General features: G+C 38.1%; 5 protein-coding genes across 8 annotated transcripts in view; 4 read left to right on the top strand and 1 right to left on the bottom strand.

Annotated features, from left to right (window-relative positions):
* Window positions 1–731: 731 nt before the first annotated feature.
* Window positions 732–6,868, top strand: LOC111465420. 2 transcript variants are annotated; one of them, XM_023109783.1, is made up of 10 exons: window positions 732–1,088; window positions 1,605–3,940; window positions 4,040–4,141; window positions 4,268–4,420; window positions 4,521–4,684; window positions 4,802–4,949; window positions 5,080–5,202; window positions 5,296–5,383; window positions 6,021–6,469; window positions 6,571–6,868. In XM_023109783.1, the coding sequence occupies exons 2-9, from the start codon at window positions 1,616–1,618 to the stop codon at window positions 6,185–6,187; spliced, it is 3,270 nt and encodes a 1,089-aa protein (XP_022965551.1). In that variant the 5' UTR covers window positions 732–1,088; window positions 1,605–1,615; the 3' UTR covers window positions 6,188–6,469; window positions 6,571–6,868. The 2 variants fall into 2 exon arrangements, with proteins under 2 accessions (XP_022965551.1, XP_022965552.1); XM_023109784.1 differs by having other exon boundaries at window positions 1,616–3,940.
* Window positions 6,869–10,885: 4,017 nt separating this feature from the next.
* LOC111465650 (transcription factor MYB36-like) lies at window positions 10,886–12,501 on the top strand. The gene is made up of 3 exons (XM_023110137.1): window positions 10,886–11,034; window positions 11,123–11,252; window positions 11,867–12,501. Exons 1-3 carry the CDS (start codon window positions 10,899–10,901, stop codon window positions 12,333–12,335), a joined length of 735 nt encoding a protein of 244 aa, XP_022965905.1. The 5' UTR covers window positions 10,886–10,898; the 3' UTR covers window positions 12,336–12,501.
* On the bottom strand, window positions 11,254–15,311 carry LOC111465535 (kaempferol 3-O-beta-D-galactosyltransferase-like). 2 transcript variants are annotated; one of them, XM_023109957.1, is made up of 3 exons: window positions 14,802–15,311; window positions 13,576–14,468; window positions 11,254–11,265 (listed from the first exon to the last, which is right to left on the bottom strand). In XM_023109957.1, exons 1-2 carry the CDS (start codon window positions 15,298–15,300, stop codon window positions 13,606–13,608), a joined length of 1,362 nt encoding a protein of 453 aa, XP_022965725.1. In that variant the 5' UTR covers window positions 15,301–15,311; the 3' UTR covers window positions 11,254–11,265; window positions 13,576–13,605. The 2 variants fall into 2 exon arrangements, with proteins under 2 accessions (XP_022965725.1, XP_022965724.1); XM_023109956.1 differs by lacking the exon at window positions 11,254–11,265 and having other exon boundaries at window positions 13,554–14,468.
* A 1,721-nt stretch (window positions 15,312–17,032) lies between these two features.
* LOC111465524 (xylose isomerase) lies at window positions 17,033–21,612 on the top strand. Its single transcript, XM_023109936.1, has 21 exons — window positions 17,033–17,186; window positions 17,431–17,505; window positions 17,640–17,744; window positions 17,884–17,958; window positions 18,042–18,171; window positions 18,264–18,355; window positions 18,449–18,499; window positions 18,696–18,772; window positions 18,850–18,904; window positions 18,978–19,079; window positions 19,166–19,217; window positions 19,300–19,345; window positions 19,466–19,521; window positions 19,594–19,645; window positions 19,733–19,812; window positions 19,903–19,973; window positions 20,069–20,109; window positions 20,196–20,295; window positions 20,380–20,451; window positions 20,537–20,614; window positions 21,315–21,612. Exons 2-21 carry the CDS (start codon window positions 17,446–17,448, stop codon window positions 21,348–21,350), a joined length of 1,431 nt encoding a protein of 476 aa, XP_022965704.1. The 5' UTR covers window positions 17,033–17,186; window positions 17,431–17,445; the 3' UTR covers window positions 21,351–21,612.
* Window positions 21,613–23,100: 1,488 nt separating this feature from the next.
* Window positions 23,101–27,500, top strand: part of LOC111465692 (ADP-ribosylation factor 1-like) — a 5,842-nt gene continuing 1,442 nt past the window's right edge. The window contains exons 1-6 of one of the 2 annotated variants that reach the window (XR_002714225.1): window positions 23,101–23,322; window positions 23,403–23,573; window positions 23,682–23,720; window positions 24,574–24,636; window positions 25,003–25,021; window positions 26,400–26,511. Coding sequence is in view for 1 of the 2 variants with exons in the window: in XM_023110205.1 (XP_022965973.1) it covers window positions 23,471–23,573; window positions 23,682–23,720; window positions 24,574–24,636; window positions 25,003–25,021; window positions 26,400–26,511 (336 nt within the window). In the remaining variant the exon portion in view is untranslated. The remainder of the gene's footprint in view (window positions 23,323–23,402; window positions 23,574–23,681; window positions 23,721–24,573; window positions 24,637–25,002; window positions 25,022–26,399; window positions 26,512–27,500) is intronic. The other variant, XM_023110205.1, reaches the window with a different exon arrangement.

Consider the following 27,500-nt stretch of genomic DNA (forward strand, 5'->3'; position numbering starts at 1 on the left):
TCTTAAAATTATTTTATAATTTATATTAACTTTATTTTTATATATATAGTTTTTCAAAATTAAATTGGTTTAGGTATGTCCTCAAATGACCTAATAATCCGAACCCCTCGATTCCCCAACTCAAACCGTAATAGTTGAGTTGAGTCACTTTTTTTTTTTCTCAATTTGGGTTGAGTTAGATTTCCAGAGAACAAAAAATTTGGCACGGTTTGTGGGTTATGATGTTTTGGGTTGGTTCACCTCGGCCTAATAAATAGAGATTTAAATATATAACTTCGAGAAAACTAGGTATTGCATTCTGTTTTAGTTGAATAGTTCGAGACATTTATTTAAACTTTTAAATAAAATATTTATATATTAAAAAATTATTTTTTAAATATATTAACCTAATATTTGCATATATAATAATTTTTAAAATTAACCAGTGACTTAGTCTAGTTTTAGAGGATTCTATGAATTAGCATAATTCATAACGTTTTTATTCATTTGAGCTTAACTCGACTCAAATAAGTTCACGACCCAGTATGAATTGGGTTGAGTTGATTGAATTTTTTGGGTCATTAGGATTTTTAAACACCTCTAATCTTTGAGGAAAGCTCGTTTTGGCATCGGAGCTATAACTCGGGACATGGGAGAAGTGACAAAACTATAGAGAAGTAGGGAGATAGATGGGCAAAGATGAAAGGGAGAGTTGTAAATGATGAGGGCAAATATTGGAAGTCCTAAAATGGTGGGTGATGGGTAATGGGTAATTGTGTTGGCAATGGCAATAAGCCAAATTGAAGCCAAAAAGTGGTAAACAATGGCGATGGCAATGGCATATCCTTGGAGGAGATAAATAAGATGCTGATACGAATGCAAAAACCAGGTGGTGCCACGTGGGACGCTACCTGGCGAACAGGGATCGCATCTTCGCTTCGAACAACCATCCTTCTCTGAATCAGAGGAGAAAGGGGGGAAAAACAGCATCTATGGCGGTCGTCTTTTCCAATCCATTCCAATAATCTTCTCAGTTCAATCGTTATTTCATACTCCTTTCGTCTGGGGATGGTCACTCTCTACCTCGGACTCCCCAAATTCAGTACCCTGTAAGTTTTTTTTGTTCCTTTCCAAAGGAGGAGGATGATTATGCATTTTAGTTGTGAACGAATACTGTTTAGCATCGAATTCCCATGTGGGGTTGTTAGTTTTTCATTGCCCTAGTGCTGTTTGATTCGTTCTTCGACACCCATAATCCCCGCTTCTTTGTTACTTCGAGGATTTTAATGATCTTTTGATCTGTTTTTAGGATTTCTCCATTGTTTTTGGTTTCTGGGGTTCCTTGTAGGCGTTGTGTTTTAATGATTCTGGTCTTGTTTTGGTTGATTTGTTGCGATTTTTGTTTTTGAAGAAACCCTTTTAGAATTATTTTGTCGGGATTTTTTTTTACTTCCTGATGATTTATCAAATGGGTATTGAGAATCTGAAGAATTTGGGTCGTTGATGAGTTGATTTCTGGGTTGATTACGAATTTTTGGTTTGTGTTATTCTTGTGGTGTGTGATTTGAGTATACATGTTTGGGCAAGAGTAAGAATTGTATCGATTAGTGACATTCGAATATCAGGCTGTAAACAGATGGATAGCCCGACGACGACACCAAGCTCGGCTCCTAATTCGTCACCAGTCTCGAATCCTGGTTCGAATGATGAAACCCCGCGTGTTAAATTCCTGTGTAGTTTCTTGGGAAATATAATGCCTCGGCCCCAAGATAGTAAGCTTCGGTATGTTGGGGGTGAGACGAGGATTGTGAGCGTTCCAAGGGATACGGCATATGAGGAGTTGATGATTAAGATGAAGGAACTTTATGAAGGGGCTGCTGTATTGAAGTACCAGCAACCGGATGAGGATCTTGATGCTCTTGTGTCTGTTGTGAATGATGATGATGTGATTAACATGATGGAAGAGTATGATAAGGTGGGTTCGGGAGATGGGTTCACTAGGCTCAGGATATTCTTGTTTTCGCATCCCGATCAAGATGGTTCTTTGTCCTTTGTCGATGGCGATGAGAGGAATACCGAGAGACGATATGTGGATGCCCTTAATAATTCAAATGACATTAATGATTTTGTTAGACAGCAGCAGCCAGATTCCCCTGTAATCAATGGCATAGACGATGTGCACGGGTCAGAACATTTTTTGAATCCGTTGAATATCGAAGGTAGTCTTCACTCCCAGAGGAGTTGCGAGCCGTTGTCACAATATCACCTGCATCAGCTCACAATTCCTCATGTTGGATCTGGGCAGCAACAACAATCTGTAACTCAAAGGTATGGTGAAATGGAAGCTCCATGGAGTCCTGCTTTACTTTCACCCAGGCATCATGGTCCGTTTGATTCAAGACCAGTCAGCGAATATCCATCTTCTCCATCCGCACGGTACCGTATGCCATTCCCGGAGTTGCCAGATAAATATTTGGAAAGAATGCCTGAAGACTATGCGAGGCAGCAAATGACTCACCAACACATGTATGAACATCAACCGCTATATAACGAGAATGTTGTCTGGATGCCAAATGGAACAATTACTGAAAAGTCAGGTTTTCCGGGTAATATATTACATGGACATGGTGTTCCTGATGCGAATAGTTCTTGTGAAAAGTGCCGAGCCAATTTCCATCGGTATCAAACACCCATGGAGCAAGCTACGATGTTAAATGGACTTCCTCCTGAATACCCTCAGAATAGGGAGGCCCTGATGCAAAAAGCCGACATGAAGTTTCGTCATGGTAATTTCCCAAATGAGCAAAATATTAACGATCATCGACCTGCTTATAATGAGACACCTCCCCACGAGAGAGGATGGATTACGCAACATCAGATGAGTGTTCGGGGGGGTGACACGAGAGCACATGTTTCTGGAGTGGGACGATTGAATGATCACTACATTGTGGATGGTTCTGGTTCAAATTTTCCTCCTACACAAAGTAATGTAACTGATGGCTGCCATGCTTCCCCGAATTTTCATGATGAGGTGTTCCGTGACCCGGTTTTGCCTAGTGGACCGCATATGTGTGTTCCTCCTGCTGAAGATCGTGGTGTTGGCTATATGAATATGCCGTATGGATATGGAGGAGATCTTCCGATGGCACACAGGCAAATGCCGCCTGGAAATGCCTTATGGCGAAATGTTCAGAATCCATTGCATATTTCTCCCCCTTATGATGGACCCGTTTCCCTTCAGCACGGGAATGCTACTGTAAATCCGGGATATATCAGAGGCATGCAGGAGGGTAGTCCACGGATTCATATCGGTATGGACCACCAAAATCCTTGGAATGAATCCTCACAAAAAATGTTGGGTATCGACGGAGCAACTGGTTCAGAGCATTTACCTCCGCATGTTTCTAAGACCAACTCCACTATTATGGAACATATCCTACCACATCTAGATAAGATAAACCTGGTCGACTCGTCTGCACAGTGGTCGGATTCTTCTTCAGGATTTGTTCATGAAAAAGTTGTTGCACCGTTTCATTCTAGCCAAAATCATCAACCAAGCGCGGTTAGTGTGGTTAATGAAGCTATGATGATGGAAAGAAAAATTGTGCCTGTAGAAGGAGACAGACACGTCGTAACCGATATGGGGAAAGTTGACATCGTTGATGTACACACTGTTTCTTATCCAGAGCAGAAAAACACCAATGATACATATTCCAAGGTCGCACCCCCTGAACTGTTAAATTCAAATTGCATGAACGATGCAGTAGAGAACGGTGATAGCTTGGAACCAGCCGAGGAGACTCTAGAAGAGCCAAAACTTTCTGTCGACCGTCTGAGATTTTTACCCGAGTTGATTGCATCCGTGAAGAGAGCAGCATTGGAAGTATCTGAAGGGGCAATGATTGAAGAAACAGCTTCAGGGAGACCTGATTCAATCGACAAAAAAGAGGCTGCAAATGAGGTAGACTCCTTGATTAGAACTAAGCAATTAAGCAATTTTTTCCCGTTCGACGATATTTGTTCGTGTTGTTTATGTTTTGTTGTTTTATTTGGCATACAGAATGCCCATGAGAAACCCGAGTTGGAAACTGAGAATGACAATCAAAGCTCTGGAATTGAGCCAACAAAGGCAGAAGCAGAAGCAATATCAAGAGGATTACAAGTAATGATGCTCATCTTCTTTCACCTCGTACTTATGGTCGATTTCCTGGAAGGCTCTTGGCTATTCCTTGTGTTCATTACGACTTTTCTTATGTGTTGATTCTTTTTCCTTGTGTTTGTTGTTCAGACAATTAAAAACGATGATCTGGAGGAGATTCGTGAACTCGGGTCTGGAACCTATGGTGCTGTTTATCATGGGAAATGGAGAGGTTCGGATGTCGCAATAAAGAGGATCAAAGCTAGCTGTTTTTCTGGTCGGCCCTCGGAAAGGGAACGTCTGGTAGAATCTTGAACTTATTGCTCTTCCTTCCACTAGCCATTTATGGTTCCATTGAATGAATGACTCAATGATTTTGATTTTTACTTTTTTCCCGTAACAGATAGCGGATTTTTGGAAGGAAGCTTTGATGTTAAGTTCTTTACACCATCCAAACGTTGTCGCCTTCTACGGTATCGTTCGTGATGGACCTGATGGGTCCTTAGCAACAGTAACAGAATTCATGGTAAATGGATCGTTGAAACAATTTTTGCACAAGAAGGACAGGTAATTTACTTCCTTAAAGATCATTTTCTCTTTTATTGAAGGTATTTCATGTTCAAACCATTTCGATAGTTAGTCCTACAGGGATTGTGATATGACATAAATACGACCTTTTTGTAGGACCATCGATCGTCGTAAACGACTCATTATAGCGATGGATGCTGCATTTGGGATGGAATATTTGCACGGGAAGAACATTGTACATTTCGATTTGAAATGTGAAAACCTTTTAGTGAATATGAGAGACCCTCATAGGCCTGTTTGCAAGGTATACTGAGCTAACTTCGTGAATAATAATATTACCTGTTCTGTGGGTGAGGGCTGAAGTTGGGGTGAATTTTGTGTATCGGGAAGGACCTGGATACCGAAATTAACATGCTTTGTGCACGATGTTTTAGATTGGTGATTTGGGGTTGTCAAAGGTGAGACAACACACGTTAGTATCGGGAGGGGTTCGCGGAACTTTGCCATGGATGGCACCGGAGCTTCTTAGCGGGAAAAGTAATATGGTCACGGAGAAGGTACGATCATCCTTTTCTTAAGCTTTCGATTTTGTTTTAGTACATTTTGAAAGCTTTATCTGTATACTGAACAACCTTTTTATCTGAATAAAGATTGATGTTTACTCGTTTGGGATCGTTATGTGGGAACTGCTCACGGGAGACGAACCATATTCAGATATGCACTGTGCTTCTATAATCGGTGAGCATCGACCTATGAGAGTATATTTATGCTCTCTTATCTATATGCTATGCATTCATTTTTTTCATTTCGAGCAATTTCTCTATTCACAGATCAGAGCAAACAAAATTATGTCTATGGCTGTTTTTTGTATAACGTGGATCCCACATCGGTTGGAGAGGAGAACAAAACATTCTTTATAAGGGTGTGGAAACCTCTTCCTAGCAAACGCGTCTTAAAAATCTTGAGAGGAAGCCCCAAAGGGAAAGCCCAAAAAGGACAATATCTGCTAGCGGTGGGCTTGAGCTGTTACATGTATATTTCTTTCGGTCTTCTTAACTAATTACGGTTTCTTACCTGAAAAAAAAAAAAAAAAAACTCAATAATTATACGAGTCAAGGCAAGGAAGCCCGAAAGGGAAAGCCCAAAGAGGACAATATTTGCTAGTGGTGAGCTTGAGCTGTTACATGTATTTTCTTTCGGTCTTCCCAACTAAATTACGGTATTTTACCCAAAAAAAAAAAACTCAATAATTATACGAGTCAGGGCAAGACCCAAACAGGCGTAGCTATGAGTCGGGGCAAGTAAACTATAGGTAGGGTGTAAAGTAGGCGAATGAAGATCTTGTTGTAATGAATCTTCGTATTCCTGTTTACAGGAGGAATCGTGCACAATTCGTTACGTCCAGAAATCCCGACATGGTGCGACCCAGAATGGAAGGCTTTAATGTTGAGCTGTTGGGACTCGGACCCAGCAACGAGGCCATCATTTTCAGAAATTTCTCAGAAGCTAAGGAACATGGCAGCTGCAATGAATGTGAAATAGTTGTAACCTTGAACACAACCCATCCACTCTTCCATTCATAGGCTAAGCCAAGAATTGGCAAAAAGAGACTTTTTAAAAGATTGAAAGCATAATTTTTGCAACTTTTAGGCCAACTTCTGGTTCTCACGAAGTGTAAGAAGGCTATTAGATTTGAAGTCATTCTCTTGTGGAACCCTTTCCTTTAGGCTATTACCCTACAGATTAAGGTCGTTTGCTCTACATTACATTGGTGGGAGCCCTACAAGTACAGATATGAGGAGATCCATGATATGCAATGGGAATGTAAGCCTTAATTTTCTCGTGCTCGTACTCGTACTCGTACTTAATACTCGTATTGTGTATTCGAGGTTGCCTGATGTATCTTCTGTAACTCTTTGGCTCAGGATTTCACTTGGGATTTCGCCGTTCGAAGCATACAATATGGTACGATACATATATATATATATATATATGTTGGTTCTGCTATAGTTTTCTGGAAAACCTGTTGTTTTTGTTTTTCCTTTCTTATTTTTCACTTCTGTGGTGGGAGTTTTTGTAAATAAAAGAGAGTTGGGGGATGAAATTGAAAAGATCATGTTTGGTGAAGGGAAAGATACTGCTACAAGTCTACAGTGTTCTTCCATGGATCTGAGATGAAACTGAATTAAATTTATTATACATATAAGTTTTGAGTTTTGAAAAGAAAAGATGTTCACTTGGGTGAGTTTGGTTCACTTTGTTATGTCTGTTTCTTATGGTATATGCCTAATGATCGACCTCGTACGTGCAAGGTCCATCCATCGAACTCGTAGATTGTCTTTCCGTGTCTGTATTATTTGTTGAGTATCATCCGTGAGTGCTTTCACTATTGAATTAGAGTTCGTCTAATAACATTTTCGTTTTTTTTTAGCATCATGGAAATAGAAAAAGCCAAGGAATTTATTGGTTCGGAAGTACTTTTGATATGTTCGAATTGGTTTGATTCAACTCGAATTAGATCTCGAACATTTTCTTCTCGACCTATTTGACCATTTGACCATTGTTATTTAGATGTTTCCAGAACGGGACAAGAGAGGTTTCCAATTCATTTCAGTTTTTTCTATATCCATTTGATCTATTAAGGTCGATCGATATTTTCTAAATGAACTCATATGAACGTATCTATCTCTATTTTGAACTAATTGACTCAAACAAGTTCATAACTTGTGAGATCCTACAATTCCACATCGATTGGAGATGAGAACGAAACACCCTTTATAAGGGTGTGGATACCTCTCCCTAGCAGATATGTTTTAAAGTCTTGAGGGAAAACCCAAAAGGGAAAGTCCGAAGAGAAGAATATCTGCTAGCGGTGGGCTTGGACCGTTACAAATGGTATCAGAGCCAGACACAGGGCGACGTGGTAATGAGGAATGTCAGCGAGGACGTTGGGCCCTGAAGGGGATGGATTGTGAGATCCCACAATCCCACATTAGTTGGGGAGGAGAACGAAACACCCTTTATAACGGTGTGGAAACTTTTCCCTAACAGATACGTTTTAAAGCCTTGAGGGGACACCTGAAAAGGACAATATCCGCTAACGGTGGGTCTGGACCATTACATAACTCAACACTCTTATCAACTATAGGGTAAAATAAAAAACAAAAAAATAATCAAAATCTAAAGATTAAACAGATTCAACTATCAAAATTTATCAACTAAATTTATAATCTAACCAGAAACAAACTATCATTTTCATTCCAAAAATCTTTAACACCTCAAACTCGTCATCAAATCATTTCCAAAAGACATAAAACCTTAAAATTACCAAAAAAAAAAAAAAAAAAAAAAAAAAAAAAAAAAAAAAAAAAAAAAAAAAAAAAAAAAAAAACACTTAAAAGTCAAGTTAATCACATTGGAAAAAGCATATAATTAAAAACATTAGGTTTGGTACACAAATAATCACAAGTGAAGTTAGTAATACATAATTATGCTACACATTTCAATGAATCAATCATATAATACAATAAATCATTTTGATTATTTTTTAATGGGATTTAATTAGGGATAATCTATTTTAATTTCCTCTTGCCATTATTTAATTAGTATTAAAAACCTAGCTTTTTGGGTTGGTGAAAAGTCAAAATTAAAAAGTCAATGAGGGACCCTATAGCCCTTTGGTATGGTTTCTAAGCTTTAACTTGTAGGGTAATTGAGATAAGTTTATCAAATGATGTGTCGTGGTTAAGATAACATCCCGTGCGAGGTAAATCATGGAAATTCACTCGTTTGGAGTCAGGTTTCGTTGGAGTTTCTTCACAAGAAATGCTCAGTAGATCGAGGACATCTATTATGAGCATTTGAATCGCTCAATTCTATCAAGAATCGAGAAAGAACTGAATGTAAATGTTCTAAGTTCTTGATTTCAGTTTTTCTTGGAACTAAGTTATGAATTTTTAGTAGGCTCATATTGGAGAGATTTCAGAAAATGGACTTGATTCGGATCAGAAAACGATGTTTCAGTGATCGTCAAGAAACTACAAGGATGGTAAGTTTTTAGTTTTGGAAGAACTTTTGACTCGATTATTTCAGCTATAGTTGATAATAAATTACGAGTAGATGGATTCAAACTCTACAATTTATGTGAAGAAACCAAATTGATTCGAGTTTTGTATGAAAATGTGAAGAAAATATGTTGAATCGAAAAATTCATCGATTTCTGCAAAAATTGAAGAATACGCGTTGCGCAAACATGCAGTCTGTGCATTCAGATGAGAAATAGACACATGTCATAAGGAGAGAGGATCGCGCATCAGACAACGAGTAGAATTACACGTTCCGAGTAGTCTGATTCGTGCCTAAGTTTGACTCGACAACCCAGGAATGGGTTGGAAAAAAAATGGTTGGTTTAAATAAATTTCATAGGGTTTGGATCTAATTTAATTAGTAAATGAGTTGTAAACTGATATCTCGTTCAAATGAAAGTGATATCTCTGCCTATTCTAATAAGAATCACCATCATTTCTAGTGGCTCAATTATAGTGCAACAGCCTTAGGCCACCGCTAGTCAATATTGTCCACTTTGGCCCATTACCTATCAGCCTTATGAATTTAAAACGCGTCTATTAAGGAGAGGTTTTCACACCCTTTAAAAGAGTGAATTGTTCTCCTCCCCAACCAATGTGGGACATCACAGGGCATATTTTGTTTTGTTCGGTATTTATAAAAGACGTTGAAAATATCAATTAATCTTCAACGTTGATGTTGAACGTTCCACATTGGTATTCATAGAACGCTTAAAAATTTAATTACATTTTCGTATGGATAACTAATCCTACAAAATAAACACAATTATATCTATATATTCAAGTGTTTACGTAGAATTATGATGAAAAATCGACAAATTAAAATAAACAAAGTCCGGTATGCTCGATTTTTTCGATACGTAAAATACTTTAATGTTTAAATTCTTAGAGATCTAATAATACTTTGAAATAAATATAGAAAGCCAGATCAAAATAGAACATAAAGTTAAAGGGATTATGGTTGGCATGGGAATACATTAAAGGCATAATAGAGACAATAAGGAAGAGATTGATTCTCTTTAATTATTTTGAAATAATTTGGGCAATAATTCCAATCACAATAAACTAATTATAAAACCCAAAAGGCAATTCAATTTAATATGAAAAAAAAAAAAGGATTGAGAAAATTTTGTGTTGTACTTTGTCGAGTTGCATGCATTTAAAGATAATCCAACCGCACATACGACACCCGAGTAAAGAAGGGATAGATGAATGAACCGAAAATCACATGTGAATGAGAGTGATCTTGAGTGTAACGGCCTAAGCTCATTGCTAACAAATATTGTGCTCTGTGAGCTTTCCCTTTCAAGGTTCCCCTCAAGATTTTTAAAATGCATATGCTAGAGATAGTTTTTCACACCCTTGTAACGAATGTTTCATCCTCCTCTCCAATCAACGTGGGATCTCACAATCCACCCCCCATCAGGGCCAGCGTCTTCGCTGGCATTCATTTCCCTCTCCAATTGATATGGGATCTCACAATCTACCCTCTTTCGGAGCCTAGCATCCTCGCTGAGATTCGTTCCCCTCTCCAACCGATGTGGGATCTTGCAATCCACCCCTATCAAGGCCCAACGTCCTCGCTGGCATTCGTTCCTCTCTCTAATTAATGTGAAATCTCACACTGAGAATAGAACAACTAAAGAAAACTTAAAAGAAATTAAAGTTAGTACTTATATCAACAAAATACACCTCCATTTTCAGTGGCTCAAGCATCGAAACTCCAAAGATACTTACTTTGTTTTGGACAATTCTATATTGGGTGAGCTCTTGAGAATTTTTCCTAAGATTCATGTGAGTGAGGACAAAACATGCTGAAATAATCTATCTTGGTCTGTGGGAATATCGTGACCATGTTACAAGAAATAAGTAACGTGACCATGTCACAAGGGAATATCGGGACCATCAGGTGCTGAATTCAGATTTCAAATCCTAATCTAAATTCTGGGCCTGAAATTATAACACTTAGTTGCCTAAGTTTACTAACGTTTTGTGAGAGGCACGATATGAGCTAGGTTTTGTAAGCATACCTTGGAGACGTATCGTTCTTAGCTATTTATAATTTAAAAAAAGGGATAGAAAGAGAGTTTTGTTGGGCGATTTGTAAGCTATAAATTAAAGGGTCTTCCCAAAAACATTCACTTAAGATTGGAGAGAAAGAGAAGGAGATGGGGCGAGCACCATGCTGTGACAAAGACAACGTAAAGAAAGGGCCATGGTCGCCTGAAGAAGATGAGAAGCTCAAGGCTTATATCCAACTCCATGGGACTGGTGGCAATTGGATTGCTCTTCCCAACAAAATAGGTCCCTTACAAACCAAAATAAAAGTCCCAAATTTTTCCCCTTTCCCCTTTTAAGGTTTTCGATTTTGAAAATGTTTGAATATTTACAGGGTTGAAGAGGTGCGGGAAGAGTTGTAGGCTTCGATGGCTCAATTACTTGAGGCCGAATATCAAACATGGTGGATTCTCTGAAGAAGAAGACGATATCATTTGTAAACTTTTCATAAGCATTGGTAGCAGGTAATTAAAAGTTCTGTTACTACGAATCACGAACCTCCACAATGATATGATATTGTTTACTTTGGGCATAAGCTCTCGTGACTTTGTTTTTGGCTGCTTCCCCAAAAGGCCTCATCTGAATGAAGATGTATTCCTTACTTATAAACTCAACAATTCTTCTCTCGAACAAAGTACATCATAGAGCCTCCCCTAAAGCCTATAGAGCCCTCAAACAACCTCCCCTTAATCGAGGCTCGACTCCTTTTTTGGAGCCCTCGAACAAAGTATATCATTTATTCGACACTCGAGTCACTTTTGACATGTATAAGTTAAAGGCATGGCTCTAATACCATGTTAGGAATCACGAACCTTTACAATGATATGATATTGTCTACTTTGAGCATAAACTCTCGTGGTTTTGTTTTTTGCTCCTCCAAAAGGCCTCATTCCAATAGAAATGTATTCCTTCCATCTAAACCCATGATTATTTCCTTAATTAGTCAACGTGAGACTCATGTTTCAATATAAAAATGCATTCTTTTAACAAACCCATGTGAAATAATTAATAAACAATCGTTGAATCTAAGAGGCTGCTAAGATAATGCTAAAAAAAATCTCCATTTATTTGCTTTTAGGTGGTCAATAATTGCAGCTCAGTTACCTGGAAGAACAGACAACGACATAAAGAACTACTGGAACACGAGATTGAAGAAGAAACTGCTCGGAACTCCCAAACATGTCAGCTCGAGAAAGACTGCACAGACAGTGACAAGCTCCGCCATGGAAAGGCTCCAGCTTCAAAAGCAGCTTCAAGGCTTTCAAACCGCCTTCTCTTTCGACAGCACCTCCACGCTTTGGCCTCCGGTGTCGGCCGATGGGAGCCTTGTCAATGGTGAGTGCAGTCTGGAAGGGTGCACGGGGAAGAGTCCGGTCGGTTCAAGCTCGGCAGAGAAGGAAATGAATGATTGTCAAGAGAGTTTGTTTTGGTGGTGTAATGATTTTGATACAAATTCTGCAGCTGCTTCGAACCTGTGGGAGACTACTACAGCTCTTCAATCAGATGGGATTCTTCAGGATTTTGAACTTCTTGGTCACACTCTTTAGGGGATTGGTTTATGTTTGAGATTACTAAATTTTGTAAATTGTGTGAATAATTATGTTAATGCATGTGTATTTCAAGTCCACCGTTAGTAGATATTGTTCGTTTTGACCCGTTACATATCACTATCAGGTTCACAGTTTAGGTTTACACATCCTTATAAAGAATATTTCGTTCTCCTCTCCAACCGATGTGGGATCTCACAATCCACCTCTTGGGAGCCAACGTTCTCACTGGCACACTGCTCGGTGTCTGCCTTTGATACTATTTGTAACAGCTAAAGATCTCACAATTCAACCCTTGGGGGTCAACGTGCTCGTGGGCACATTGTTCAGTGCCTGACTCTGATACCATTTGTAATCGTCCAAGCCCACTACGAACAAATATTGTCTGTTTTGGTCCGTTACGTATTGCTATCAGTCTCATGGTTTTTAAACTCATCTACTAGAGAGAAGTTTACCGACCCTTATAAGAAATGTTTAGTTTCCCTCCATTTAATATTAAAATAAAGTAATTAAATATACTAAAGTTTAAGGACTAAATTGTTATTAATTTAGAAACTAGGTTATTCACTAAAAAATTTGGTAATTTTTTTTTTATTGTGTGTATGGATCGTGAAGTGTTCATTTCTATCATACATATCGAAGCAGTCATCATCCTTCCATATATCGATGTGATCTAGATTATCGATACTCAAACGAAACAATACAATCTAATGGTGGGTACGAAGGAGAGTCAATCTTCCTCTAATTTAGGCCATTGATGTGAAACATCACTATCTACCTTATATTAGAGAATCTTTGTCTTTATCTTTTGTCCTCAACATACTTCATTTTTTTGAAGATTTGGCCACACAACAAAGCGGTTCAATGGACGTGGCCAAAGAAACGATATTCATCTTAATTCAATGGACGTGGTCACACAACAAAGCAGTGAATCATTTCACATATAAATGTGATCTAGATATCAGATATAAAAGATCCTGATCTAACAATGACATGTGAAGAAGAATCTTTGCCTTTAAGTGTTTTAAAAATTTTATTTTGTCTCTTTTCTTTGAACAATTACAAAGAATTTAATCCAAATATAATTGATTACACAGCGAAGCAGTGCCTCGTTTTATGCATGAGAGTGACCCAGACATAAATATGTTAAATTGTTACATTATCCATATCATATTATTCGATTAAAATAAGGTTTTCATGATACAACATTACGAGACTAAAACAAAGTAATCAAAAGTACAAAAAATTGAAACGAAAGTTAGATAACTAGCTACTTGGTAAGTAACTCGACCAATGAATTAAAGTTTTTAGTTGAACTTCCTTCAGGTCGAGTAGCGTCAAGAGCTAGATCTTTAAGCGTTTTAAGATTCCGACTTATTTCAGCCCCTTTATAAGGGTCGAAGATCGAGTTCATTGCTTTCATTACTTCATCCTTTGTGAATATTCCATCTTGAAGCCCTAAGCCAGCCTTCCATTGAAACTCCATTGTCCTTGCATTAAGGGCATTGTCCCCAACAAAGGGCCTACATATCATAGGCACACCAGCCATTATAGCCTCCAAAACAGAGTTCCATCCACAATGAGCTATAAAAACCCTAACTGAAGAATGTGCCAACACTCTTGTTTGGGGAGCCCATGGCACTAATTTTCCTTGCACATCAACTACTTCAAGGAAGTCCTTAGAGAAGCTCTTCTTAGGGTTGCCCCTAAACGACCATAGAAAATGAACCCTACTCTCGACCAACGCCTCGGTCAGTGCCGATAACTCGTTAGGGGGGAGTGCTAAAAAAGTACCGAAGCATATGTATGCCACAGACATTGGCTTTTGCTTGTCTAACCATTCGAGACAGCCGTGCTCGTCGGCAATAATTGATGTTGATGGTGTTATGTTAAGTGGTGCAATCGTGAGTAGCTTTTGAAGCATTGGTGTTAGAATGTCGAACATCTCAGGTTCGGCTTCTTTGAAACTGTTTATGACGACAGCGGAGGCTTTCGGTAAATGAATCTCCATCTTACGTAACATATTTGCAAAGGGTGATTCTAAATCTCCGTGCACTACGCCTTCTTGTAAGTCAACTTTACGTATTGCTTCAAACCTAGGAAGGAAATCGATGACTTTCTCTTTATCATCTACTGTTACCCAAATAAAATGTTGATCGAAAATTATTTACAAATGATAACAAATTGTATGAATAATCATTTTTCCGTTCAAACAGGAAGCCTGATATGTTAGATAAAATAAAGGTAGACAAACCAACTCGATCATTCTACCACCATTTTACGTCAACATTCATTCTCAAAGGCTCGTTTATGCCGAAAATGTAAAAATTAAGCCTATAAATACTAATTTCTCTTTATTTTAAAAAAATTAAACAAAAATATTTCCAAAATTAATTTTTATGTTGTGATTTTCATGTTTTATTTTCAAAATACATAAAAAATTAAAAAAATTAAATTTTTTAATACCGGTATCCGCCAGTTTTCGCCGGAACAAATCGGTGTGAAGATGAACAACCAGACTCCGTAGCCCGGGAACCCAAACCGGAACCCAAGGAACCTTCATCTCCGCCGCAATCTCACCGGCGAACCACAAAAACGCGTCACTCACAACTCCTCGAACCTCCACAGCCGCCGTCTCCACCGCGAACGCAACCGCCATCCTGAAGTTCCCAGCAGCCGCCTTTAGAAAAAGCGCTGCGGGTTCCGCCGGCACTCCCTGTTTTCTGACGTACTCTTCCGGCAGGCCATCTCCGACACTGTAAGGAAAAACGTTGTGATTCCGACGGCAGTCGTTGAAAATGGCGGCGTTGGAAGTGCTGGTGTTGAAGAAAGAGAATTTCACAGCTGGAGCCTCGTCGGCGAGTCGCCGGACGAGGCTGAGAAGGCAGCTCGGATGGCTGCCAAAAGGGAAAGCAAAAATCAGTACTTGATGACGCCATTGATGGGTTCTTGCCACTTCTTCCATTGATGGGCTCTGTTTTTTATTCAATTATTTTCTTATTTGTTCTTGATTTAATGGAGGATGAAATTTTATAGACAAGGAAGGTTTTTTATTTTATGGAAATAGTTATACAATTGAGACATTATTCCAAAATTAGACCAAAAAAAAAAAAAAAACTAAGCCTAAAAATAGCGGAATAATAATAATAATGGATACAGTTCATCTCTTAGTCTTTACGAAGATCCCATGGTATTCCTGAAGCTCGCAACATTGGTCTTGATTGTTGGTTTATAATTAAGGAATACTCTTCCCATTTGTATGAGGCATTTTGGGAAACCATGAGAGTTTATGTTCAAAGTGGACAATATCATATCATTGTGGAGAGATGTGTTCATCTAACACTGATAACCTCCAATTTGATCTCACCGAACGAAACCAAGAATGAGGAGCCCAAAAATGAGATGGATCTAATAATGATAAAGCTTGAAGAGTCGAAAAGTATCTTAGCCTAAGAGGCTTCACGGGTCATTCTTATTTTATTTTTTTATCTTAGTAAAACTAATAAAATTAAAAGTGTTTTAATACCTAAAAAATAAGGTATTTTAAAAGGTATAATTCTAATTTCAATATTTATTTTCTTATTTAAGAAAATAAATTAGAGATAGAATTAAAGTTTAAGATTAATTTTTATTGTCAAATACAATAATTAATCATAATAAAATTTTCAAATTTAAGAATCCGAATAAATTAAAATAATTTAAAATTATTGTAATTTAATTTATTCGTTCTAGTTCGAATGCACTTTGAGATTGCACTAAAACTAAAAAAGGCGTAAAAAAAAGAATTTGTAGCCACATGTATGTTGTTAGATGAACACAACTCTCCACAATGGTATGATATTGTCCACTTTGAGCATAAGCTCTCATGGCTTTGCTTTGGGCTTCCCAAAAGGCCTCATACCAATGGAGTTAGTATTCCTCACTTATAAACCCATGATCATTCCCTAAATTAGCCGATGTGGGACTTTCATCATCCAACATATGTGACCTCACAGTCCAAACCCTTTTAAGAAAATCCTAATAGAGTTAGTCATTCTGTTATTGGTGTTTTGCCCACATAAAAAATTGGATTCCATAAACCCTCTCAAAACGATCCTAATCAAGTTAGTTTTTTCAGACAAATTACATCTACGTGAAAAAACTAATTTATTGACGTTGCCTGAATTTTATCTGAAAAATCATTGTGTAAAATAAGCTTTCGTGTGATATCTCACGTCGGTTGAGGAGGAGAATGAAACATTATATTTATAAGGGTGTGAAACATCTCTCTAGCAGACACGTTATAAAAACTTTAAGCCCGTCCAAAAGGAAAATACAGACAGAATAAGAAATTAATTTTCACATTTATAAATTTCTTAATCAGTTTTTATTAATCCGTAAAGCTGACTCAGCGTGCTTATCCACAGTTAAATATCCCATCTGGCACGTGAGTCTACGCTATTTTTTAATAAATTTCTATGGTTACGGAACACCACATCACAGCCCAATAATAAAACAACACGTAATTGTCTTTCAGTCAACTACCAGTGAGTTTATCCTTTCCTTGCATAACTCATTTTGATTTATGCTTCCAATTTATCTACGAAATCTCAACTAATTAATCAAAGTATAAAGACGAAACTACCCCTGAAATTTGTTCATTATATCCGTTGCAGGGATACAGAGCCTCTTCCATATGCGTCAAATTTGGATCTCTATCCCATCCGGGTTTTGTGAATTCTGACTTTAACTTTTATCTAAAAAAGGAATTCCAAGTTTTATCCTCGGATTGCTCCCACTATATATTCGAGCCTTGGAAACCCACCGTCAGTGACTGATATTTTGTAGTTCTTCGAGGGTCATTTCGATCTTGTGAGTTTGATTCTTCGTTTTTCTTGTCTGGGTCGATGAATTTTTACTGTTACCCTTCTGATTTTTGTAGTTTTGATCATGGGTTTTGCTTTCTGTTGCCTTTTAATTTCGGATTTATCTCCATTTCCCTTTCCTGATTCTTTTGCGATCACTGGGAAATTGACTGATTTTGGATTCGATTGTTGATGATTTGTTGTCTGTTTTTTTGTTTCTGATCGAGGTGTTTATGTGGTGAATGTTGCAGAAATTGGGTGAAAAAATGAAATCCCGTGAAGTTTTGGCTCTGTTTCTGTGTTTGAATGTGTTCTTGCTTGGAGCGGTGAGCATTTTCTTCTCTTTTTGTTCCTTGTTTCATCGTTCTCGTTGAATCTGTATTGAATGTGATTACACTTTTGTGGGTTTTTTCTGGGGTTTTGTTCATGCTTGTTTGAATGTGTTTTGGGATTCTTGCAGATTGCTGAGCCTCCCACATGTCCTGCTGATGTAAATAACGAATGCAGTCATTCTGGGGATTGGGAGGGGGAATTTTTCCCTGATATTTCCAAGATTGTATATGAGGTTTGTTGGTGTTCTTACATAGAATCAATTTTCTTTGAATTGTAATGAATTCTTCCTAGAATGTTAGATAATTTTGGATTGTTCTTGGGGATAATGAGAACAATGTTGTTTTCTTATTTGTATTCTCGTTACATAACAGGGTCCTGCAAGCAAAAATCCACTGGCATTTAAATGGTATAATGCTAATGAGGAAATTCTTGGGAAGAAAATGAAGGTGTTGTTTCTTTATTCTTAGTGTGCTTTGGGATTCAAAGCATGTGTTGTAATTGTTTCTGATAGGATATGTTGTGACCATAGGATTGGATGAGGTTCAGTGTTGCGTTTTGGCATACGTTCCGTGGGACAGGGGGAGACCCATTTGGTGCTGCTACCAAGTATTGGCCATGGGAAGATGGTACCAATTCAGTGGCTATGGCAAAGAGGAGGAGTAAGAGATGAATCCACAACCTCGATCTGTAGCGTTTGGTAAATATGGCCGTGTTGATATAACTGATTTAAGTTTATGTCTTGGATTTGCAGTGAGAGCTAATTTCGAGTTCATTAAGAAACTTGGGGTTGAATTTTGGTGCTTCCATGACCGAGATATAGCCCCAGATGGACTAACTTTGGAGGTTTTGCTTCGTTTCTTGTATTCGACCTTTTGCGTGTTTGTGAATGTTAAATTTGCTAACTAAGTTTCTATTCTGTTTGTATGATTTCCATAGGAAACTAATGCAAACCTTGATGCGGTCGTGGCCCTTGCTAAAGAGCTTCAGGTAATTGTATTTGTTATATGTTTGGGTGCCGCTTTGATAAATGCCTTGTGTTTCAGCAGGGCATCTTATGTAATAGTGAAATGCGAGTTGATTTCTCTGATAACTCGTATCCATTATGTCTTGTAATAGTAGGATATGAATCAAATCAACACCCGAATACTTTTGTTGTTATTTATTATCTCCCGGGGCTATGCAGGGAACCAAAATTAAACCTTTGTGGGGTACGGCACAACTATTCATGCACCCTCGTTACATGCATGGTGCTGCGACGAGGTAATACGTTTAGACCTTTGTTATCCATAGCCTGGTGTTCCCGGTATCAGCGTTTGAGCATTTCGACTTTCCTGCAGCTCTGAAGTTGGTGTTTATGCATATGCTGCTGCTCAAGTCAAGAAAGCAATGGAGGTGAGTGTGAAGACATGTATTATAAGTTACTATGCTTAGTTCGGTTTCAAAAAGCTGATATACGTTTTGTCAGGTCACTCATCATTTGGGGGGAGAAAACTACGTCTTCTGGGGCGGCCGTGAGGGTTATCAGTCTCTTCTGAACACCGATATGGGGAGAGAGCTCGACCATATGGTGAGTTACAACAAAGTCTTCAGCTATTACTTAACGATTGTGTCTGCCGTTTGGAGTGATAAAGGTCGTTTATAATCGTCTTGCAGGCCAGGTTTCTTCAGGCCGCTGCCGCCTATAAGAAGAAGATTGGTTTCAATGGTATGATTGATTCCCAAAGATTTCATCAAGCCAAAATTTCACATCTGACTAAGGAGCTAAATTATTTTCATGAACTCTGCAGGAACATTGCTGATTGAACCCAAGCCCCAAGAGCCTACGAAACATCAGTGCGTTTCTTTACGTTCTTTTCTATCTCTTTAATTATGTTGGTTAACCCTTTTAAACGACCGCTGTATTGGGTTGTGGTTCGTGAACATCTATGCTTATGAACGGTTTTGTTTTATCAGGTACGATTGGGATGCTGCTACATCGGCTAATTTCCTGCGAAAATATGGTCTTATTGGTAATAATCTAATCACTTTTATCTTGATGTTCTTACATTTTTTATTCTGATCTTTATTCCCCTCTTTTGTAGATGACTTTAAGCTTAACATCGAATGCAATCATGCCACCCTATCGGGTCATAGGTAGGAAATCCATTAGAAACGTTCGATCTTGATTATCTTCTAACTGCAAGCGATTTCTGAACTTTTTTTCTCTTATGTCACTGTCAGTTGCCACCATGAACTTGAAACTGCAAGGCTTAACGGGATTCTCGGAAACATTGATGCGAACACTGGCGACCCTCAAGTTGGTATGAATCGAACCTGAAACAACTGGAACGGCAAGACATTCGAAGGGCATAGCAGGGTAGAGTACTAACTTTAGCTATTTTATGTCACAGGTTGGGATACCGATCAGTTTCTAACCGACATTGGTGAAGCTACTATGGTTATGCTCAGTGTAGTGAAAAATGTATGTAATATATCTTTGTTCAGTTTGTAAGCGCTGTAAATGGCTCTAACAACGACGTGAATGAATATCTAATAATTGTTTACTTCTGTGGACAGGGAGGGTTAGCACCTGGTGGATTCAACTTTGATGCGAAATTGTAAGTTGGTTTCTGTCTTTTCTGAATTTGATTACTCTCTCTATGACGTTTTTTTTGTTCATTGTTGCATCGGTGCTTATCGACAGGCGAAGAGAGAGTACCGATGTTGAAGATTTGTTTATTGCTCACATTAGTGGAATGGATACCCTTGCTCGTGGACTCCGAAATGTTGCCAAGCTAATTGAGGTAGCTTCTTTATTCCACTCGAGTTTCGTGCTTTTGGGTTGGTTCTAACCAGTAACGACGTTTAATGGTGATATCTTGAAAAAGGATGGTTCTTTAACGGAGCTTGTTCGTAAGAGATACCAGAGTTTCGACACCGAAATTGGCGCACAAATAGAGGTGACTTATTTGAATTAGCTTCCGTTCGTTATGTATTTCGAATTTTTTTAACGGTTTAATATATAATGTTCTTGATTTTGTTTAGGCTGGTAAGGCTGATTTTGAATATCTTGAGAAGAAGGCCATGGAATGGGGAGAGCCAAAGGTTCCTTCTGCCAAGCAGGTAAACTTCCTTATTTGTTGTTGCTCTGCTTGAAATGTGGCACCATTGGGGCCTTGGTCAAACCGGGTCGCCCCGGGATGGTGCAAACGATGAGTATTCATATAACGCCCGACCTGATTCTTTAGTTAACCCAAATTATACTGTTTCACTGTCACGTTACGAACTTGTGTAACTCAAACTAAACTTCCTTAGCCCGTTCGAACCATACTCAGGAATGCCTCTAATCCAAAAGGGTGCAGTCAGTTACGAACTTGTGTAACTCAAACTAGACTTCCTTAGCTCGTTCCAACCAAACTCAGGAATGCTCCTAATCTGAATGGGTGCAGTCGTTTACGAACTTGTGTAACTCAAATTAGACTTCCTTAGCTCGTTCCAACCAAACTCAGGAGTGCTCCTAATCCCAACGGGTGGAGTCCGTTACGAACTTGTGCAACGAAAACTTAACTTCCTTAGCCTGTTCCAACCAAACTCAGGAATGCTCCTAGTCCGAATGGGTGCAGTCAGTTACAAACTTGTGTAACTCTAACTAGACTTCCTTAACCCATTCGAACCAAATCGGGAATGCTCCTAATCAGTTAGTTACGAACTTGTGTAACTGAAACTAGACTTCCTTAGCCCGTTCCAACCGAACTCAAGAATGCTTCTAATCCGAACGGGTGCAGTCAGCCTTGCTGATTATGATTTTTGTGCAATGTTTCAGGAACTTGCTGAGATGCTTTTCCAGTCTGCACTGTGAAGAAGCAAGAGCCCTGATTTTCCAGCCAGCAGTGTGAAGAATTAAGAGCCCTTTGTTTTTCATTCTAGTACATTTCTTCTTTTGTTGTTATGGTTTATAATAATGGAGGCCTCTGGTCATGCCACAAAATTAGGTATAGAACAGGTAGAGTTATAGGTTTGAGGGAAGCATCTTTGGCTGTCATTTCTTACGGTAAAGAGGAAATGGTATGTGAATGTTTATTCAGATTGCTGCCCCAACTCTCTAGACTAAGCAACTTCAATTAAATAATTCTTGACTAAACGACGTTGATCGATACCCGATCGCCGAGTGACCTTGATCGAGTTCAATCTGGGAGTTCAGTCTCTCCTATGCATCTTCCGTCTTTGGTTACTACTGAGTTCAGGATAATGCATTAATAATAGGAGTAAGTAGCGAGAGTAGAAGGATTAGTTAAAGAAAAGAATCCATAGATAGGTTCAGAGAGTAAATCCATTGAATACGCTTTACCGAGAGTTGCAGCATTAATCGATACCCGATCGCCTGTTAGTTATAAGCTTTCTACATGAGATGTGTTTGAACCCACGATTCTACTTATCGGGACTTACTAAGCATTAAAACACTTGTTAGACTATTTTGTGACTTTTTGATCAGTTACGTGTGGGGAAAACCAAGCAGAAACGGCCTACTGATAATTCATGCCACATGATGTGAGTCTCGAGCAATGTAGTCCTTTTTCACTCTAACTCTACCAAGGATCTAGATCAAATTAATGTTTATTCTTTGTAAATAATTATAAAATGAAATGAAAATTTTATGGTCCGAATCTCTCTGATAAAACGGAAGTAAAATTCATGATTATTCAAAGCTTAATCTAGCGGCATACATCACTACACTTCCACTTGACACCTATGGCGATGATAAAAGGCTCATCTCACCTCGACCTTCTCTTGAATTCTCAAAACTTCGATCGCTCCATCTGACAGATAACCCATTGCTGTCTCGGTTTGGAGGCTCTGGGGAAGTTGGAATAGGAGAGCACTCATTTTGGAGTGAGCTTACTACTTAGATGCTTTTAGTAGTTATCCACTCCGCACTTGCTACCTTTGGGCACAATAATTGGTACACTAGAGGTGCATCATTCCAGTCCTCTCGTACTAGGGAAATGTCCTCTCAATGCTCTAACGCTCACATTGGATATGAACCGAACTGTCTCGTATTTTTGGTCTAACACTCATGCACATCAAAATGGGGGGAAGTAATATGCTAATGTAGAGTGCTCGTATAGTATCCAATTGACACCAAATTTAGTTGCATCTTACACTATGAACTTAACTTTAGAACTTAACTTTAGAGCCACTCAGTCCAAATTCACAACATAATCTCAACTTTGAGGTTTGGGTTAGGGCGAGACACCCATTAAGCATATTGCACGGCTGACACTATTGTTTTCCTCATGCTTGTGCTACATGTTCCACTATCCTCGATTACATCACAACACTTCTCTTTTGGATGTTGACATGGCTTGTGTGAGATCACACATCGGTTGAAGAGGAGAACGAAACATTCCTTAAGGGTGTGGAAATCTATCCCTAGCAGACTCGTTTTAAAACCGTGAGTCTGACGACAATACATAAGATGATAAAACAAACAATATTTACTAACGATGAACTTGAACTAGAGTAAGAGTCACAATAGTAACCAATATATTAAAACATTAACCCCAAAAATTTAAAAATTCAAAATTATTGAAACCGTCGGGGAAATATATATATATTATTTTGCTCGGAAGTGACGTGGATAGACCGTACCGCACCAGGAGGAACACGGCCATCGAAGAAATTTCGGTTACTTGCAAATTTTCCAACTCCAATTTCGAGAGTTGCGAATCCAATTCGAGCAGATCAGCGAGTTTCTTACTGGGAGTCTCTTCTACACTGCTGCTTCTCTCTCCAGATTCTTCATTCAATCCGTAAATCTTAGAACAACGCAGGTTCTGTCCTCTTTTTCTGATGCTCGTCTCTTCATTTTCACGTCTCTGTTGAATGTTGAGTCTTTAGCTGATTTTTGCAGGGATGTATTGAGCTCTGCGTTTGAGATCTGATCCGTAACTATCTGTTATCTTCTTTCTGGTTGCACTCATGGGGATTTTGTTTACTCGAATGTTTTCTTCGGTGTTTGGGAATAAGGAAGCTCGGATCCTTGTTCTTGGCCTTGATAATGCTGGGAAAACTACCATTCTCTGTAGGATTTCTTGTTTTTTTGCTTCTAGTTTGATGTTTTAGGGTTTGTGTGATGTTTTGATGGAGATTTCGCGCCATTTTGTAATGGATTCTTTTGAATGTTGTGCAGATCGGCTCCAGATGGGAGAGGTTGTCTCCACAATTCCAAGTTGGTATTCTTTCCGAATGTGATATTTTGTTTCTATGTTTTTTGCTAAGAGGAAATGGTGTTGGAATTTAGAATTCGAGATGAGGAGTAAGAAGCATTTTGTCAATCAAGATCATGTTAACTACGATTTGAATTTTTTGCATTTAGATTTAAGTGTTTATGTGGAATTGCCACAGTAGTTGCTGCATTAGTTCTATAGATCTTTGTGTTACCAATGGTTAGCTTGAAAACAATGGTTGCCTCCTTACCATGTTGTTTTTGTTCTTTTTGTGGGATGCCCATCTAATTTAGGAAAGGGGAATGATCGGAAATTACATCCTGAATGTTAAAATTATCAGACTTTAGTTCTTCAATTGTTTAACTGTGAACAGTGAAAAGATGATTGGAGCACAACAGCTGAAAGTTAGCCAATGGGTTCCAAGGGGCAAGCTATAGATCTAGGTCTTTCAAGATGATGGGCTCAAACTATAGTAGTTTTCTGTGTAGCTTACATGAGAATTTTCTGTGACTGAATTGTTTTCTGCAGAGATATCGATCTAGGTTCAGCGTAATGCTTCATTTTGGGTTTGTTAGATTGTAGGTTTCTATACTTTTCCTTTCTTCTTCTACTTTTTTACTTTCTAATTTACGAGAGGTTTTACGTGTAGATTTTTGTAAATTTGGTGGGGTATTTTTTTTGCGCATCCCAGTTTGTTTTTCGATGCTTCCCGATGCCTTCTTGTTACAGTATCTTCCAATTTTTAATGGAGATTTCATAAGTGAAAAATTGATTTGATAATAATTGTTTCTTGCATTGGCTTTCCTTCAGCTACTGATCAAATATCTTTTAAACTATATCCTTTTCTTGATGCAGCAATTGGATTTAATGTTGAAACTGTGCAGTACAATAACATCAAATTCCAGGTCTGGGATCTTGGTAAGCCAATCTAGGTCCTGATATATGTTCATGTGATCTCATGTTGTTTTGTTTTCTTCATGACTTCTCTGATGACATCTCAACACACTCTAAAGAAGGAGCATTGGAGAGAGGGAGAGAGGGAGAGAGGGAGAGAGAGAGAGGAGCATGTATTGTCATGAGAGTGAATGTCATTAGGGGAAAAAATATTTAGCCATAGGCCAATATGCATATTAAAATGAAGTCATTATCTCAAAGCATTGCATTCATATGTGTGCGTGATCGTATGTGCGTGCATTCTTGCTGCAATGTTCTTAGATTATTTTGTCAAATCTATCTGAGCATCTTGGTTATTTCATTAATTGTTTTTTGTTGTCGGTAATGCAGGAGGGCAGACTAGTATCAGGTTAGTCTTTTCATTTTGTCAGCTTGTTTTCTAGTTTTTTCTGATGGTTGGTTAAAATCTCTAGCTCGTTAAAATAATATCTCGTTAATGTTAGGAAAGGCGGTTGAATAAAATCTGTTTAACAGAAAGGAAAAAAAAAAAAAAAAACGCTTTGCCAGTCGAGGCTTCTAGATGGATGTATTTTGGAATTGATGCCATTGTATAACAAATGCAACCTTGGAAGGTTGTAAAAGTAGAATTTCATCACATTTTGTCATTTCTCTCTCTCTCTCTCTCTCTTCTCCTCAATGGATAATAACTTATGATTTTGTTATTTACTAAAAAGTGTTCATGATATTTTAGAAAAGTTAATATATTTTGAATTTCTTTAAGGACGAAAAAGAAAACTCTATAGTTTACCAGAATTGTTAAAATACTCGAGTTGGGATACCTAGCTCCTCGTGTAAATTTCTTTTTCTATCTAAAAGATGGTTTAGGGCAATCCTGCATGGCTAAATGATGTAGGATGCTTTTTTTTTTTTTTTCCCTCCAATAGTCAACTTGTTCTCCCCCTGGCTCCCACCTCCAATTCCCAGATCGATGGGTTCCTCCACTGGAGGGTACCATGCATTTTTTTTTAAATCAAAAGATAAGATAAGAGGGTGTTTTTCTTTTCTTCTCTTCTTTTTTCCTTTTAAATTGAAGACTTGTATTATGTTTCTACTGATAATTATTATAACATAATTTAAAAATTGTTTCTCGTGAATGCTTATTCTCCTTTTTTCCAGAAGCTATGACTGTACAATTACATTAATACCAAATTCTGATGTAAAGGGCATGAGTTTGGACTTTACTTGGTTCTTCGGAAATAAGATCGTATGATTTATTATTTTACTATTAGCTTACATGATTACTGTTGTGTATTTATCAAATTCTATGGAAGCTTGTCTCTGCGTCTGGTTTTGAATGGAGATTAATACCTGGTTTTTTTCTTTTATGTTTTTATTTAGGGAAACATTCTTGATTTTGAATTCCATGATCATTCTGTTCTATTATTTTTATAAAGAAAATATTCTATTCTTTACCCAATAACTTCTGTCGCAGAGCTTTCTACCACAAATAGTTGTCTTAGGTTATTCCAGAAAAAAATTAAAAGTTTAGTCTTTTTCACTTGAGTCTATATTTGACTTCTTAAATAGGCTCTCATGTCATGTGTCAACAAGATATTGTTTCCAAAGAATAATTTGTGTATTTGTGACGTAATACTCAGATCATCTATGTTTGACTTTTATATTGACTATAACTAGTTCCCTACATAAACTTTTCTTTCTCCTATCATTTTTCTTGTCTCTTCTTTTTAAATGATTCAGGCTAACCAGTTTCTTGCGTTGTGTTGTAGACCATACTGGAGATGCTATTTTCCTAATACGCAAGCTATAATCTATGTGGTTGATTCAAGTGATACTGATAGGCTGGTGATAGCAAAAGAGGAGTTTCATGCAATACTTGAGGTAAAATATGGTCGATACTTGTTGCAAAATTGGTAAACAGAATGTAGAAGTTTGTCAAATGCTGAGCTTGTCAAATGCTGAGCTTGTGTGTTTCTGAAATTAGGAAATGAAGTTCAATGTTAGTTATATTGTAAATAATGCATTTAGACGCCTTTATTTGATACTGAGTAACATCTCAATACTGCGATTAACAGCTCCAACCCACCGCTAGCAAATATTGTCCTCTTTGGGCTTTTTGTTTCGGGCTTCCTCTCAAGATTTTTAACAGCTCCAACCCACCGCTGGCAAATATTGTCCTCTTTGGGCTTTTCTTTTCGGACTTCCCCTCAAGATTTTTAAAACGCATCTGCTAGTGAGAGGTTTCCACACTCTTATAAAGAATGTCTCGTTCCCCTCTCCAACCAATGTGGGATCTCATAATCCACCCCCTTCAGGCCCAACGTCCTTGCTGGCACACCGCCCAGTGTCCACCCCCTTTGGAGCTCAGCGTCCTCGCTACGCTCAGTGCCTGGCTCTAATACCATTTGTAATAACCCAAGCCCCGTCTGCTAGAGAGATGTTTCCACACCTTTATAAAGAATGCTACGTTCTCCTCTCCAACCGATGTGAGATCTAACCAGAGCTATATCTGGTTCCTAGATGTCAGTAGTAGTATGTTTGCACCGCCACTCTTTTCCTTCAGATTCCAATGTCTTACTTTTGCATAAGAAGTAAATTGAATGTTAGGTCCCAATGTCTTATAAAAAATGCTTCGTTCCACTCTCTAACCGATGTGAGATCTAACAGGAGTTGTATCTGATTCCTAGATGTCAGTAGTAGTATGTTTGCATCGCCACTCTTTTCCTTCAGGTTCCAATGTCTTACTTTTGCATAAGTAAATTGAAGTATGTTTGCATCGCCACTCTTTTCCTTCAGGTTCCAATGTCTTACTTTTGCATAAGTAAATTGAATGTCTCCGAACTTTTTTTTTTTTTTTTTTTTTTGGGCGG

Source organism: Cucurbita maxima, unplaced genomic scaffold, assembly GCF_002738345.1.
Source record: "Cucurbita maxima cultivar Rimu unplaced genomic scaffold, Cmax_1.0 Cma_Scf00029, whole genome shotgun sequence".
Classification (NCBI taxonomy): Eukaryota; Viridiplantae; Streptophyta; class Magnoliopsida; order Cucurbitales; family Cucurbitaceae; genus Cucurbita; species Cucurbita maxima.